The sequence below is a fragment of the Alosa alosa genome, chromosome 11 (assembly GCF_017589495.1).
Source record: "Alosa alosa isolate M-15738 ecotype Scorff River chromosome 11, AALO_Geno_1.1, whole genome shotgun sequence".
In the NCBI taxonomy this organism is placed as follows: Eukaryota; Metazoa; Chordata; class Actinopteri; order Clupeiformes; family Clupeidae; genus Alosa; species Alosa alosa.
The window spans coordinates 6996041-7008715 of NC_063199.1; the positions used below are offsets into that span (position 1 = coordinate 6996041).

General features: G+C 41.9%; 1 protein-coding gene across 1 annotated transcript in view; it reads left to right on the plus strand.

The window, feature by feature from the left end:
• Positions 1-1223: 1223 nt before the first annotated feature.
• The window catches only part of roraa (RAR-related orphan receptor A, paralog a), a 264293-nt gene continuing 252841 nt past the window's right edge, over positions 1224-12675 (plus strand). The window contains exon 1 of the mRNA XM_048256486.1: positions 1224-1520. Within this exon, the coding sequence (XP_048112443.1) occupies positions 1367-1520 (154 nt within the window). The 5' untranslated portion in view covers positions 1224-1366. The remainder of the gene's footprint in view (positions 1521-12675) is intronic.

Sequence of the window (12675 nt, forward strand, 5' to 3'; positions counted from 1 at the left end):
ACATTTATAAATAATATAAGAATTCCATTTTAACACCTCTGAATATTGTCTTTTTTTCTGAAAAATAACTGGTAGGCCTACACTAGTTTCAAACTTACGTGTCTCTGTGATATCTCTGCAGGACCATGCCAAAGTCCACGTGAACAGCTTTAAAGGGGCGGAGATTTGATCACATGCAGAAGGCATGGTGTCTGGAGACGTTGTTTAGAGTTTCAGGAGTGAGACGCAAACCCATTGCATAGCACAGTATGGGCGTCTCTCCAACACGGAAGTGACACACGTATCCGAGAAGACTGCCCCGACGTTTTCATAATAATTCGAATTGATATTACACTTTAAAAAGTTACTTTATGTGATACAGAGAGACCTCAAGGGCTTTGGTCAGCTGCTGAAGTCAGTCACTATTCAGACCATCTTAATCTACAAGGGAGTAAAGCGCACTTTACTACAATTGAGTTGACAGATGCAGAAAACCTATAGGCTATTTACACTGACCTGTCCACACATATAAAGCCCAACAGCTCATATATAGCCTATACGCTGTTTAGCCTCTACATGACAATTAAAAGGTTTAGGCTGATTTATTTAGGCCCACACAGCAGGTAGTCCTGTACCACCACTACCATCATCATCATCATAATCACCATCTTCTATGACCAAGCGGTAGGCTATATGAATTATTGTATTAACTGTTTGATTAACTGGATTAACCCCATAAAAGCCCTATTGTGTTGTAGAAAATCGCTGGGGCTGAGACTGAGACATAGTGCTGTTGAAGTTGCTCAGCATATTATATAATTGCAGTAGGCTATGGTAAATGGAGGATGGAATGCAATAGCCTTGTCCTGGAGAGTGTGGTCTATTTTGTGAGCCAAGGACAAAGTCTCTTCACTTTTCAACATAGGCCAAGATCTATATCTTAACATATATCCAATATATTAAGTAGCCTATACCTTTATTAAATTAACATTATGAATATATTATTATTCAAATAAATTAATTCAATAGCCTTCTTGTTTTTCAACGACACAATTTTGAACATATATGCTAGTCCCGTTATAACATATAAAACAGACATCAGAAGGCGAGTGGTTTGGCATATTGCTCTCCCTAGCGATGTGTGAGTGCTCTCCATCTATTCATCGGCTATTGACAACCTCTCCCTTCTCGGTGTGTGACTGAAGCTCTCTTTAGCGCTGCTAGTGGACAATCAGACCCACACACCCACCTTCAGCAACACTCGCCTTTGCACATTTCTTACTTCTTCTCTAAAATACATAGGTAGACGAAGTCTTCTAGCTCAGAATTTGATAAGGACCCGTTGTGAAATTGTAGCAATAGCTCCATAACACATCAGAGACACAACATGGAGTCCCCTCCAGATCCAGCGAGCGACCCGGGCAACAGCGCCTCGGAGCCGGCTACCCCGGTCAGGGAAACCCCGGTAAACCTGGAGACTCTCCGGAAAGCTGACCATCAAGCCCCGGTTCGGAGACAGAGCTGTTCCAGCACCAACAGAGGTAGGAGACAGCCCTCTCGTTAAAACTAGAAATATTGATTGAAGCATGGAATTGATGCATCAAACTTCAAAGTGAAATCCCGTGCATGGATAACTTGACCCGCCAATCAATATCCTTTCAGTATCTGGCTTTATAATAATGCTGTAATATTTATTCACAAGTCTTATTTTAATAATATTTTCAATCAGTTTCTTCGAAATTAAACCCAGAGTTGCCTTAGGCTACCTCCCAATGCAGAATTGACAGATCCCACCATTGTGTGATAGGCTAAATCTGGCAACGATGACCGAAAATTACAATTATTTGAAACTAGGGGCAATTTTAGCCAGTCAAATCATACATAGTGTTAAATATTTGTCAACGAATTATATGCAAACAATATCAAGCTTGCAATGTTATCGCATGGCGAGTGGTTGAACCATTTCTGAAGGTTCTTGAATGGAAGTTGGGGAAAGTGTATACGAACTGCTTTCGGTCACTTGAGAGTGTCGTCCTTTCAGCTATACATTATTCCACTGTATATATGCTAAGACTTTAAAAACATGTCAGTTAAATTAACAGGACGTAGGGTTTTGTTTCGAAATATTTTATAAACGTTAGGGATTATTATCTGCCTCCCCAGCATGGGCTTGGACAGTCGGCTCGTCTTCACACACGTTAGAACCTATTGCTGACGGGAAGAGCTGACAGCTGGTTTGTCATGGACATGTCAGATTGTACTTGGTCATCTGTCACGATAATAATATCCACTTTACTGAATTAATCGTAATGACCAGTGTTAGTGAATAAAATGCGTGATTAGGTGCCGTCTGTTTTACAGTACAGACAGTATTTAGCCACACCCCCTAGACTGCCTCCATTCAACTTAGCTCCTTCAAGTTCACAGTAAAATGTATCCTGCTCAAGACAAGAGTATCGGCAAATATGATCACACAAGTGTAGCCTAACACATAGCGGGATCAGTCTTTTTTTATTGTGCGAATTGTTCGGCCGTCTATTTGTCGCACATTTCCTCGGCGGAAGGTTATATTTAGAGGGTGAGATGGTGAATGTGGAATGTAAGCTGGTTATGTAACAAGTTTAGCCATAAACAGAGAAGCGCGAGCGAGGGAAGAGGGAAAATCATTAGATAGGCTATCTCTTCCTTGTCTGTTTTATAGTTTTAGAAACTGTTGTGCAGATGGGCCTTACCATCACTGTATTGATAATCAACAACGTAATATGTTTGTCTGAAGCCACGCTCAGTTGTATCACCTTGTTTCACTTTGTAACTTGGTAGTTTCCATCCGTTGCTTAGTTATGTAATGACAGACAAGTAGGTAGCCTACGAAGGCATTTTGTCTTGGTGGATTTTACTGAGTCGATCTCAGACACTTTTTTTTTGTTAAGTCTGGCTTTTAGACACTTCTAACCTGCTGACCCATATTTACCCCCACCCATTTCTGCATAGGATTAAAGTGCATCTGGAAAGGAAAGGCAGGGGAAAAGAACGCCTTAGTTCTGTTATGTAACTCTCTGAATGGGTGATAAAGAGACAGAATGTTCAGTGGGACAACCCTGCTCAGGAGGATTTCAAATTCAATCCAGTGGAGCCTGAGCAACCACTCATTTTTGAGTGACTGGGAAATCTCATTTGGAAAGTATTTTATACTTTTGTTGAGTTCCGTAGTGTCTTAGTGAGCCCAGTTCAGCAGCCTAGGCCTAGGCTACTTACTGTAAGTTATATCAAGTAAGGTTTTAGATAATAAGAAAATGATTAAACCATTTATAAGTAGGCTAGACCTAGGCCGAATATTCCTTAGCAGCAACAATAACAAGATATTGAAGTTGAAAAAAAAGATTTTTAAAACCATTACACAGAATTCTGTAGGCCCACAACAGTGCAGCATTACCCAAGGAACTGTAACGACAAAATATTCACTGTAAAGAATAGAAAATATGAATCGAGTATTCGTGACATATTTATTTTGAAAATAATTGCATGTAAAAACACTTCCTGCTGAGACACCAAAAAGGCGCTTAAGTCTGAGGCAGTGTGAAGGCTGAGATACATCTAAATTAAATAACAGAACTTCACAGAGGTTGATTTAGCTGGTGCCGTAGAATCAAAATCAGAAACCAGATGGTAAGAGTCAAATGCAAAGTCTGTCTTGTAAACCTGGTATTGTGTTCCATATCAGCTTGTTTTTTAGATAATCAGTTCCAGTTTAAGCTTCACTAATATGTGGTTGTGGTTCCAAAATGTGGGCTTGGTTTAATATGACGTTCTTCGAAGCTCAATCATTCAAGTTTAAAGTATTTGTCAGGTCTCCCCTTTCAGGTTAATGAGGTTAATTTTATTTTCAGAATTGTTGCTATATTTTGAAACTTTTTTGTTAATGCTGTTATTTTTTTTAGCTCAGTGTGTTCTGTTGCAAGTTTAACATTATTTAAGAAAAACAATCAGCAACAGGTTGGACTGAATTGGCCGTAATTCTTGTCACTGTTTTGAGAATTCAAATAGAGCATCATCGCTCAACGTTCCGTCATTACAGACATGATTATGTCTCTCTTGCGTTCTAGTGATGATCTGTGAAATGACACCAGACAGGGTCTAAAATTTAGCAAAAGGAAACAAGATGCATTTGTAAACCACAAGTGTGTTGCCATATAGCATACCCTCGGCTTAAGCCTGTCATGAAATATATTATTAGCCCTGTGTGTTTTGATGTCAGAGCCACTTTTCCCATTTATGTCCGGAAAGGTTTCCACGTGTACCATAATACGTTGCAGTTTGTGTAACACTCCCAAATTGTAATCTGCAGTTGTTTTGTCTAACAGTTGTTTTGGAGATTTTATTTTTACAATGTGTTTGTGATATTTGTCTCAAAGGAAATTTTGTAGGCAATTGCTGTGGGTTTGAAATATGTGTAGGACCATAGAATAGAATCATTTAAAAATGTTGTGCAAGCTTATTTTCAGAATAGAAGAAAAAATGCCTTAGGTTGATGGCTCAATTGAAAATAAGATCACACCAAAAAGGAAACAATGAAGCATTGCGGCTAAGAGTTGTGTTCCAAACATGTGGATCGTTTGCAGAATTACAGTGTTCAGTCTCAGACATTGCTTTTCAACTTGTCCACAAAAACCCACAGCTCAAACAGACTTTTGCAGAAAAACAAAATTCCAATTTCTGTTGGAGGGCCAAGTTGAACCCTTTTCTCTCTCTCTCTCTCTCTCTCTCTCTCTCTCTCTCTCTCATTCTCTTTCTCTCTCTCTCCCTCTCTCTGTCTCTCTGTCCCTCACTCTGCCTTACCATTCTCTTTTACTTTATTTTTCTCTCTCAATTCTGTTGTATCAAGAGCATTCACAGTTTCAACCCTGAACACTAATACCGTTGAAGCTTTAAAGGCTTACTGTAGCCGAGCCTTCTTGAAGACAACAGTGCCTCTGAAAACAAGCCTCAAAGTTCTGAGGTGATCATTAGTCGGGGGGAAGAAAAGTGTTATTTTTCAACCTACTGGATGTGACGGGGAAGCTGAAAAGGCAATCAATAGAAATGGTTTTGTTTATAACAATGGGAGATGGGGCCGGGGCAGTTTTGAGGGGGTCTTAGCCTCAGACAAGGGATTTTATTGCCATTGAGCTGAAATGTAATGAGATGTCATTTTTCTCACTTGCATTGCCCCCCCTCCCGTTTCTTCCAAACCAGTTCATTTTTAGCTTTTAACTAGCACCAGCCTCAGTTACCTCTCTGAGAGAGAGAGAGAGAAAGAGAGAGAGAGAGAGAGTGTGTGTGTGTGTGTGTGTGTTTGTGGCGCGTGTGTTTCTCTGCTCCCATAATTGCACTTACAGAGGCTTTATATTATTCACTGGAGCTCAGATTGGTGTGTCATGGACTTGTTGTAATGATTGCCTGTCTGATTCGCGTTCGTCTCTGAGGCTTCAGACGTGCTTGTTCTGACTTGTGTTCACTCAGATTGCACTGCGACTCCGGCTTAATTTAATTTTCCTGCAGTAGGAGAGAGCTAGAGCTAGAGCGAGAGACAGAGGTAGAGTGCTAAGACTTCTGGCCAGCCATCTGTGGACGGCTAGTCTGTAATTACATATGTGTTGGCATGGCAGATGACAATATTTTGCTCTTTTGTCAGTGCGTCAGTTGCAGGGAGTGTCACCTGGCGTTGTGCTGATTGACTGTCTTGTGGTGGAAGGGACACTGAAGGGGAAAGAGGGAGTTGAGGTGCTGGATGTGCACTCTGCCGAGTGCTGAGTGATCGCAAGGTCGTTAATGAAACGAAGGGCCATCACTGACACCTGCAATTGTGTGCACTCAAATAGAAAAAAGAAAAGCAACTCCAGAAGCACTGCAAGTCCTTTCTGAGTCCTTTCCAAAAGACTCCACCTATTTACCAAGCACAACTTTCTTTTCCATCTGAGTCCGTGCCTTTTGTGCCAAGTTTGGTCAGCACACAAACAAACATGGACAACACCAAACAAAACAAAAGACATCCAAGGGACCAAATCTATATATGTCTGATTGTGTTCTAATGTAGCACGAATTTGCCTCAAGTTCCTGGACTCCTAGAATGGACGCTGGCTGCCAGGGCCAGAGTGTGGAGGGCTGTAGACTGGAGCTGTGCTGTGTTTACTCTCGCTCTGACAGAAGACGAATGTGGCGCGTGGGAGCAGAGACCTCTAAACAAGGTTTCAGCAGAAAGCCCCCGAAAAGCCTGGAGCTGGCCTGCCGCTCACGCTAGTCCATCTGACAGGACGCTAAGAGAGGCCTGTGACATTCTCAAATACCAGGGATTACTTTCCCACCCGTGAACCCGGCAGAGCTAAACAGAGAAAGAGAGAGAGAGAGAGAGAGAGAGAGAGAGAGAGAGAAAGAGAGAGGAAAAGAGGCAACCACAGGCAAACCGGGGGGGAGAGGGTTAGAGAGCAAAATGTTTGTGTATTAGTGTGTGTGTGTGCGTGTGTGGATGTGTCTGTATGTGTTACTTTTTTTGGCAGACATCTTGTGACATAATAATGGCTTCCCTCCTTTCCTGTCGTCTCGAGATTTGTGTGTGTGTGTGAGAGAGAGTGTGTGTTTGTATGTGTGTGTGCGGGTGTGTGTGCATGTGTGTGTGTGTGTGTGTGTGTGTGTGTGCGTGCGTGCGTGCGTGCGTGCGTGCGTGCGTGTGTGTGTGCGTGCGTGTGTGTGTGTGTGTGTGTGTGTATGTGTGTGCGTGCACTGCATGGTGTCCCAAAGCACAAAGCTTCATCTTTAACATATTGGGTCAAGGTGTATCTGTTACAGCGCTTAGCTCAGAAATGCAAATAACAGCTGACACGGTCGCTGGATCCTACAGCTTTATCTACGACTTTCATTCTGGTCTTGTCTATTCTTTAATCTTAACACATTTGAGTCAGCCCCTGTGTTGTCTCTCCTCAGACTCAGGTACTTACCAACCCGTGGGAGCAATCAATATGTCAAATAGAGATTTCTAACATCAAATCTCTGATGACATTTTCAATGCAAAGTCCACTCGAGTGCCTCCAGTCCCGTGTTACGAAACTGCCTTTCGAGCAGAGCAGATATGGTATGGCCTGGAGATAAAGCACAGCAAGCCTTGTCATGCATGCAGGAGGCTGTACTGCAGACAGGCCCGGCCTAACATGGCAACATATGTTTCATCTGAGAAAGGTGTCAGTGGACCCGTTTGCATTATGCATAAGCTCACCGCTGTTGTTTATTTTCATATTTCATGCTCTTTCATCCAAATAAATTGAAACTGAATAACAGGATTGGGGTGGGGGGGTGTATTATGGTCTTAGTTTTCCAGCCAGCTTGGTAACACTTTATTTTAATGTGTCGCTGTTACAGTGTACCTACCTAAGTAGGTACAGTGGTACAACCTGTGTAACAACATGTACTATCAGGTACTATCAGTGTACTTGCATTATGTATTTGTGGGTACCTACACATAGTTGTTACATTGTAATACTGAGTGCTTTTACAAAACTTTGCCAATTTGTCTAAATTTTCATCAGAGGCAAAGAGCTGACCTGAGACCTGCTGGATGGGGTAAATCTGGTCATGATAGATGAGACTAAAAAGAAGTCTATACGATGAGAGGTAAAACGGGCACATGTGCTTAGCTCCAACCTGTGCTGCTACAACCTTGTTACTCTTTGATACAGTGGAATAAACCTATTAAGTGTACCAGTTAATTACTTACATGTACATATGACATGTATGTTGTGTTGTGTCTTCGATGTCTTGGAACAGGTCTACTAATTCACTACATAGTGTATATATTCAACTGTGTTGGTACACACGTATTGCTCTTTGATACAGTGGCACAAAGCCATTAAAATGAAGTGTATCAGTTAAGTACTTACAATAACATATTACATGTATGTTGTGTCATTGGTGTCTTGGAACATGTCTGCCATTACCCTACATACTGTAGTACATGTATCAACTGTGTTGGTACACATTTATTACTATTTTGATACAGTGGAATAAACCCATTAAAATGAAGTGTACCAGTTAAGTACTTACATTACCAGTTAAGTACATACATATTATATACATCCTGTCAATGATGTCATGCATCCTGTAATTGATGTGTTGAAACATGTCTGCTGTTACACCACACAGTACATGTGAATTAGTAGACCTGTTCCAAGACATCGAAGACATAACATACATGTCATATGTACATGTAAGTAATTAACTGGTACACTTAATAGGTTTATTCCACTGTATCAAAGAGTAACAAGGTTGTAGCAGCACAGCTGTTACATGTACACTGAAGACAATGAGGCCTTGACTGGAGCTAAGAATGATTTGTATATCAAATCTATCATGACCAGATTTACCCCATCCAGCAGGTCTCAGGTCAGCTCTTTGCCTCTGATGAAAATTTTGTAAAAGTTTTTTAAAAGCACTCAGTATTACAATGTAACAACTATATGTAGGTACCCACAAATACATAATGCAAGTAAAATGATAGTACCTGATAGTACATGTTGTTACACAGGTTGTACCACTGTACCTAATTAGGTAGGTACACTGTAACAGCGACACATTAAAATAAAGTGTTACCGAGTTTATAATGTGACAAAAAAAGTGTTTTCAATGCACAGTTATTATCATTCTAACCAAAGATTCTAGAACAGAGCTCTGTTCTAGAATCTTTGATTCTAACCATTGTTCCCTGTTGAGCTCAAACAGCCAAACTGTTTCACTGATGAAGTCTCACCTCCATCCCAGTGCTGTTGTCACATTTTAGTCTTAACCCCGTGGAACTTGTCCTAGACGGCAGTCCATTCTAGTGCTCATCTGGGCCTGATTTGGTATGGCAATGTCCCAGTGTCAGCAGGTGTCCGCAGTAATGCTGTTCTTCCAAATTGCTTCATGGCATGGGCCCCCACTGGGACCCCTGCAACTGTTTAAATAATAATGCCACCAGATTTTTCTCTCGTGGAGAGCCCAGCAAAGCTCTACTCTTCAGCATATGGAAATAGCTATTGTTCCCCTGGAAAATGTAAATATTTTAAAGTATCTTTGTGGCGCAACGGCGGCATGAGGGGTGCTTTAGAGAAGAAAGAGCTGGAGGATGAATATACTCAGAATTTTTTGTTTTTAAATATATATTGTTCTCCCAGTGTGGACTCGGCAGTATCAGTGGTGGGTCTTTTTTTATATATTCACAGCTTTAACTTTTAAGGAACATCCCCTCAGCTATTCACTATGCAGCAAGTGCCTAGATACCAGTCGAGTCTGCATCCCGCCCTGATACAGTCAGAAGTCTAGAAGCTATTTTGTGATGTGTTTAGAAGCACTCACTTTCCCCACCATTGCTATTTTATTCTCTATTCTTCACCTCGGTCACTCCCTCTCTTCCCACTTTATTTTCCCATAGGAGGACACCCCTACCCTACACACACACTCTCCTTTACTTTCTACCTCTCTCGCTCTCTCTCTCTCTCTCTCTCTCTCACACACACACATACACACAGATCTGCATGTATGCGTAGTCTGGCAGAAAGCTTTAGACCTTCACCTACTTTAAAAATGCTTAGTGCACAGCGTTCATCACTTGGCTCTTGATTGCTGTTTTGATACCCTGAGAAATATGCAGGCAAAGTAAAGTTTGTACTTTGACATCTGTAAATGTTTGAAAGTGATACGCCAATGACATCTCTCCACTCATAAGTCAAAGTAAAAGTTTAGTGTGAAAATTGGGTCCTGACTCTTCCTCCATCGATTAAAGGCATGTTTAATTCATGTTGCCATGTTCGCTTGCAGGCAGCCGAAGTCCCTGCTCTCGCTAACTGAATCTGAGAGTTGAATTCAGACGGGGCGGCTTATTTTGGAGTGCAACTCACCAGTGGTTCAACTAGGGCTGCCAGACAGGACTCAGCTGGTGACAGGCACCAGACTTGATTAGAAATCTCTAGTGATAGAGAGGGGTAGGGAGGGGTAGCTCAGATCTACGTCCCATTTACAGAAGTTAATATCTGAGATGGGCATTTTTAAAAAGTAATGAATGAAAATTCTCCAGATGCATTATTGGAGTGCTTTAAAGGCGTCTAAATTTAATGTCCCAAGCGGTGACCTAACTAGGCCTGTGGCGTAATGGACGGCCCAGGCCCTTTTCTACTCCCCAGCATGCATCAGGCTTCTCATGAAGGGCACCCTGGGATTCTTGGTGGTGTTGAGTCGGGTCTCAGTCGGGGGGGTGGGGGGGGGGGGTCAGCTGAATGCACAGACTCAAAGAACTCACAACTCATTTGAACTGGGAAATGCAAGAACTGTGAATGTAGTCAACCATGCCGGCATTAAATTAGGCTAAGTTGCTGTTGTCTGATGTCAGTATGCAGCTGTGTGACATTACACACGCTCCTCCCTCCTGCTTTATTGATTGACGACTTAGCAGCACTTGTTCATTAGGTGAGCGTTTCCCCTATGCAGGCATATTCTGTTCCTGTAAAAGAATAACTGGGGCACTTACATGTGTTGTAACACTGGACGTGAAGCAGGGCGCTGTAGGGAGTGCTACGAAGAACTACCCAGATGCCTGTGCGTAAGTAAAGCACGCGCATGTGTTGTATCTTAAAACCAGCGAGAGGCAAGACCTTAAAAATGTGTGGTATTTGTGCAGCGCCCCCTCCCGAAGTCCCTTAAATTTTGTTCCTCTCTACACTCGCTGCTGGCCAGAATACTCTCACAGCCACTGCGGTGCATTTCAAAACTGCGCTGGAGCTTCAGTCGAGTGTGTGTGTGTGTGTGTGTGAGGTCTGAATACAGTAACGAAAAATGAATGAAGATCACTAATGCCTTGCTAGTATGTGCTGAAGTAGACACTAAATGTGTCACTACGTGCCTCTTTAAAAAAAAAAAAGTGACCCTCCACTTTTTTTTTATGGATGTTATGTAACGTCTGTCTTTCATTGTAAAACACTCCTTTACAAGACATGTTCGCCATGCTCATAAAAGTAAGTACGGAAACACAAGAGGGACAGAGAGAGGGGAAAAAAAAGGACTAGACCACTTCCTGAACTTGAGTCGACATCTTCCTTGTCCCTGGGGACCAGTTGTGTTTCATGTTTTGTTTTGTCCCTCTTGTATGTGTCTGCGTCTGAGTGAAGAACTCTTAGTCGTCTCCGCTTTAAAGACCAACATCAACAGCAAAGCCAGCTCACACAGGCATGTTCATTTGTACTACGCCTCAGTATCCCTGTTTGTGTGCTGCTTGTGTTGGTGGTTTCCAAACCATGATGTGAACAAACAAAGCCCTCCAGTGCCGACTGCGGATTGTATCAGTGCACCTGCTCAACATGTCCAATCATAATTTTCCAGGTTTCATGGGATGCAGTAAATAACATGAAAATTATTACCGCTAATTCAGTTGTGAAGATGGCTTCATGGAGCTTCAAGTCGCTAGGCTTCCCGCTTGCCTTTGAATGACTTTGACAAGTAGGCACTCAAATCATCTAGATTCATCTATCAGAATAAAAGATGGGGGGGGATCTCTGAAGATACTGTGAGGAGATAAAGACATTTGATGAAGCGGTGTCACCCCTGTATTGCGTGATTATTTGTGTTCCCTTAACAGGCCTGGCCTAATCTCATAAATAAAAATAATGAAAAAAAAAAACATATCACATGGAGATAGAGATTCTGTCCCCTCAGGTGGGTCACACTCTTAATCGAATTAGTTTCAGACCCTGGCTCAGTGGATTCTTTAACCACCCCCGGTGACTTCTCACTGAAGATTACAATCAGCGACTATTTTCAGTCTTTGATTAAAATCGTGTGGGCTTGAACAGAATCTCTCGCTCGGTCTCTCTCTCTCTCCCTCTTTTTTTTATTTCAGCGATGATCCATGCAAGTAATTATTAATATCGAGACCCCTTCCCCCAGACTTTTTTTCCCACCAATTACTGCAGACCAATGGTCCAGAGTTGTTAAACAATGCCCATAAGTATTAATCATGTTGAATCGTGCTGGATGTGAATCTATTAGCTCCCTTTTATTTAAATATCTTGCGTGTAACACGGGAGAGAAGGGGGCTATTGTCCCCGAGCTCAAGGTGTCCTGTCTGACCTTCAAATTAAGTTCATGAAAACATGGCGATAGATTTTGTGTTGGCGGACATTGAAACTGTGTTTCCCCCTCGTTGGTGCATGGATGAAATAAAACATCGGAGACATTTATGCCTTTATTGTATCTATTACTGAGAGCTGATAGACCCTTTATGGTAGCTTTATGGCTTACTCTTCAGCAACTTTCTTATAGAGCACAGTCTGATTACAATACATTCTTTGTTATGACAGTGTTTATTTGAATAAAGAGCATTATGAAACTACACAGTGTTGTACTCCATTGCATTGCCGCCAAGTACTAATAGCACAAATCAGCTTGCAACTCATTAGCTGTGTTTAGATTAGCTAAGTTACTGACAATAGGACTGAGTGGGCCTGAGTGCTTGCATTGCTTGACATACTGCATCGCTGGTGCTCTCTGTTGTTTAACATCAGCCTTCATTATTGAGCTATTGTAAACAGCAAGCTGATACTTTTTTTTATGATTTCTTTACAAACAGCGGTTTGTCATTCATGCCTGTGAGAGAATGGTTGTGGGGATTAATCACCGTATTGCCTGGGTAGCATCAAGAGT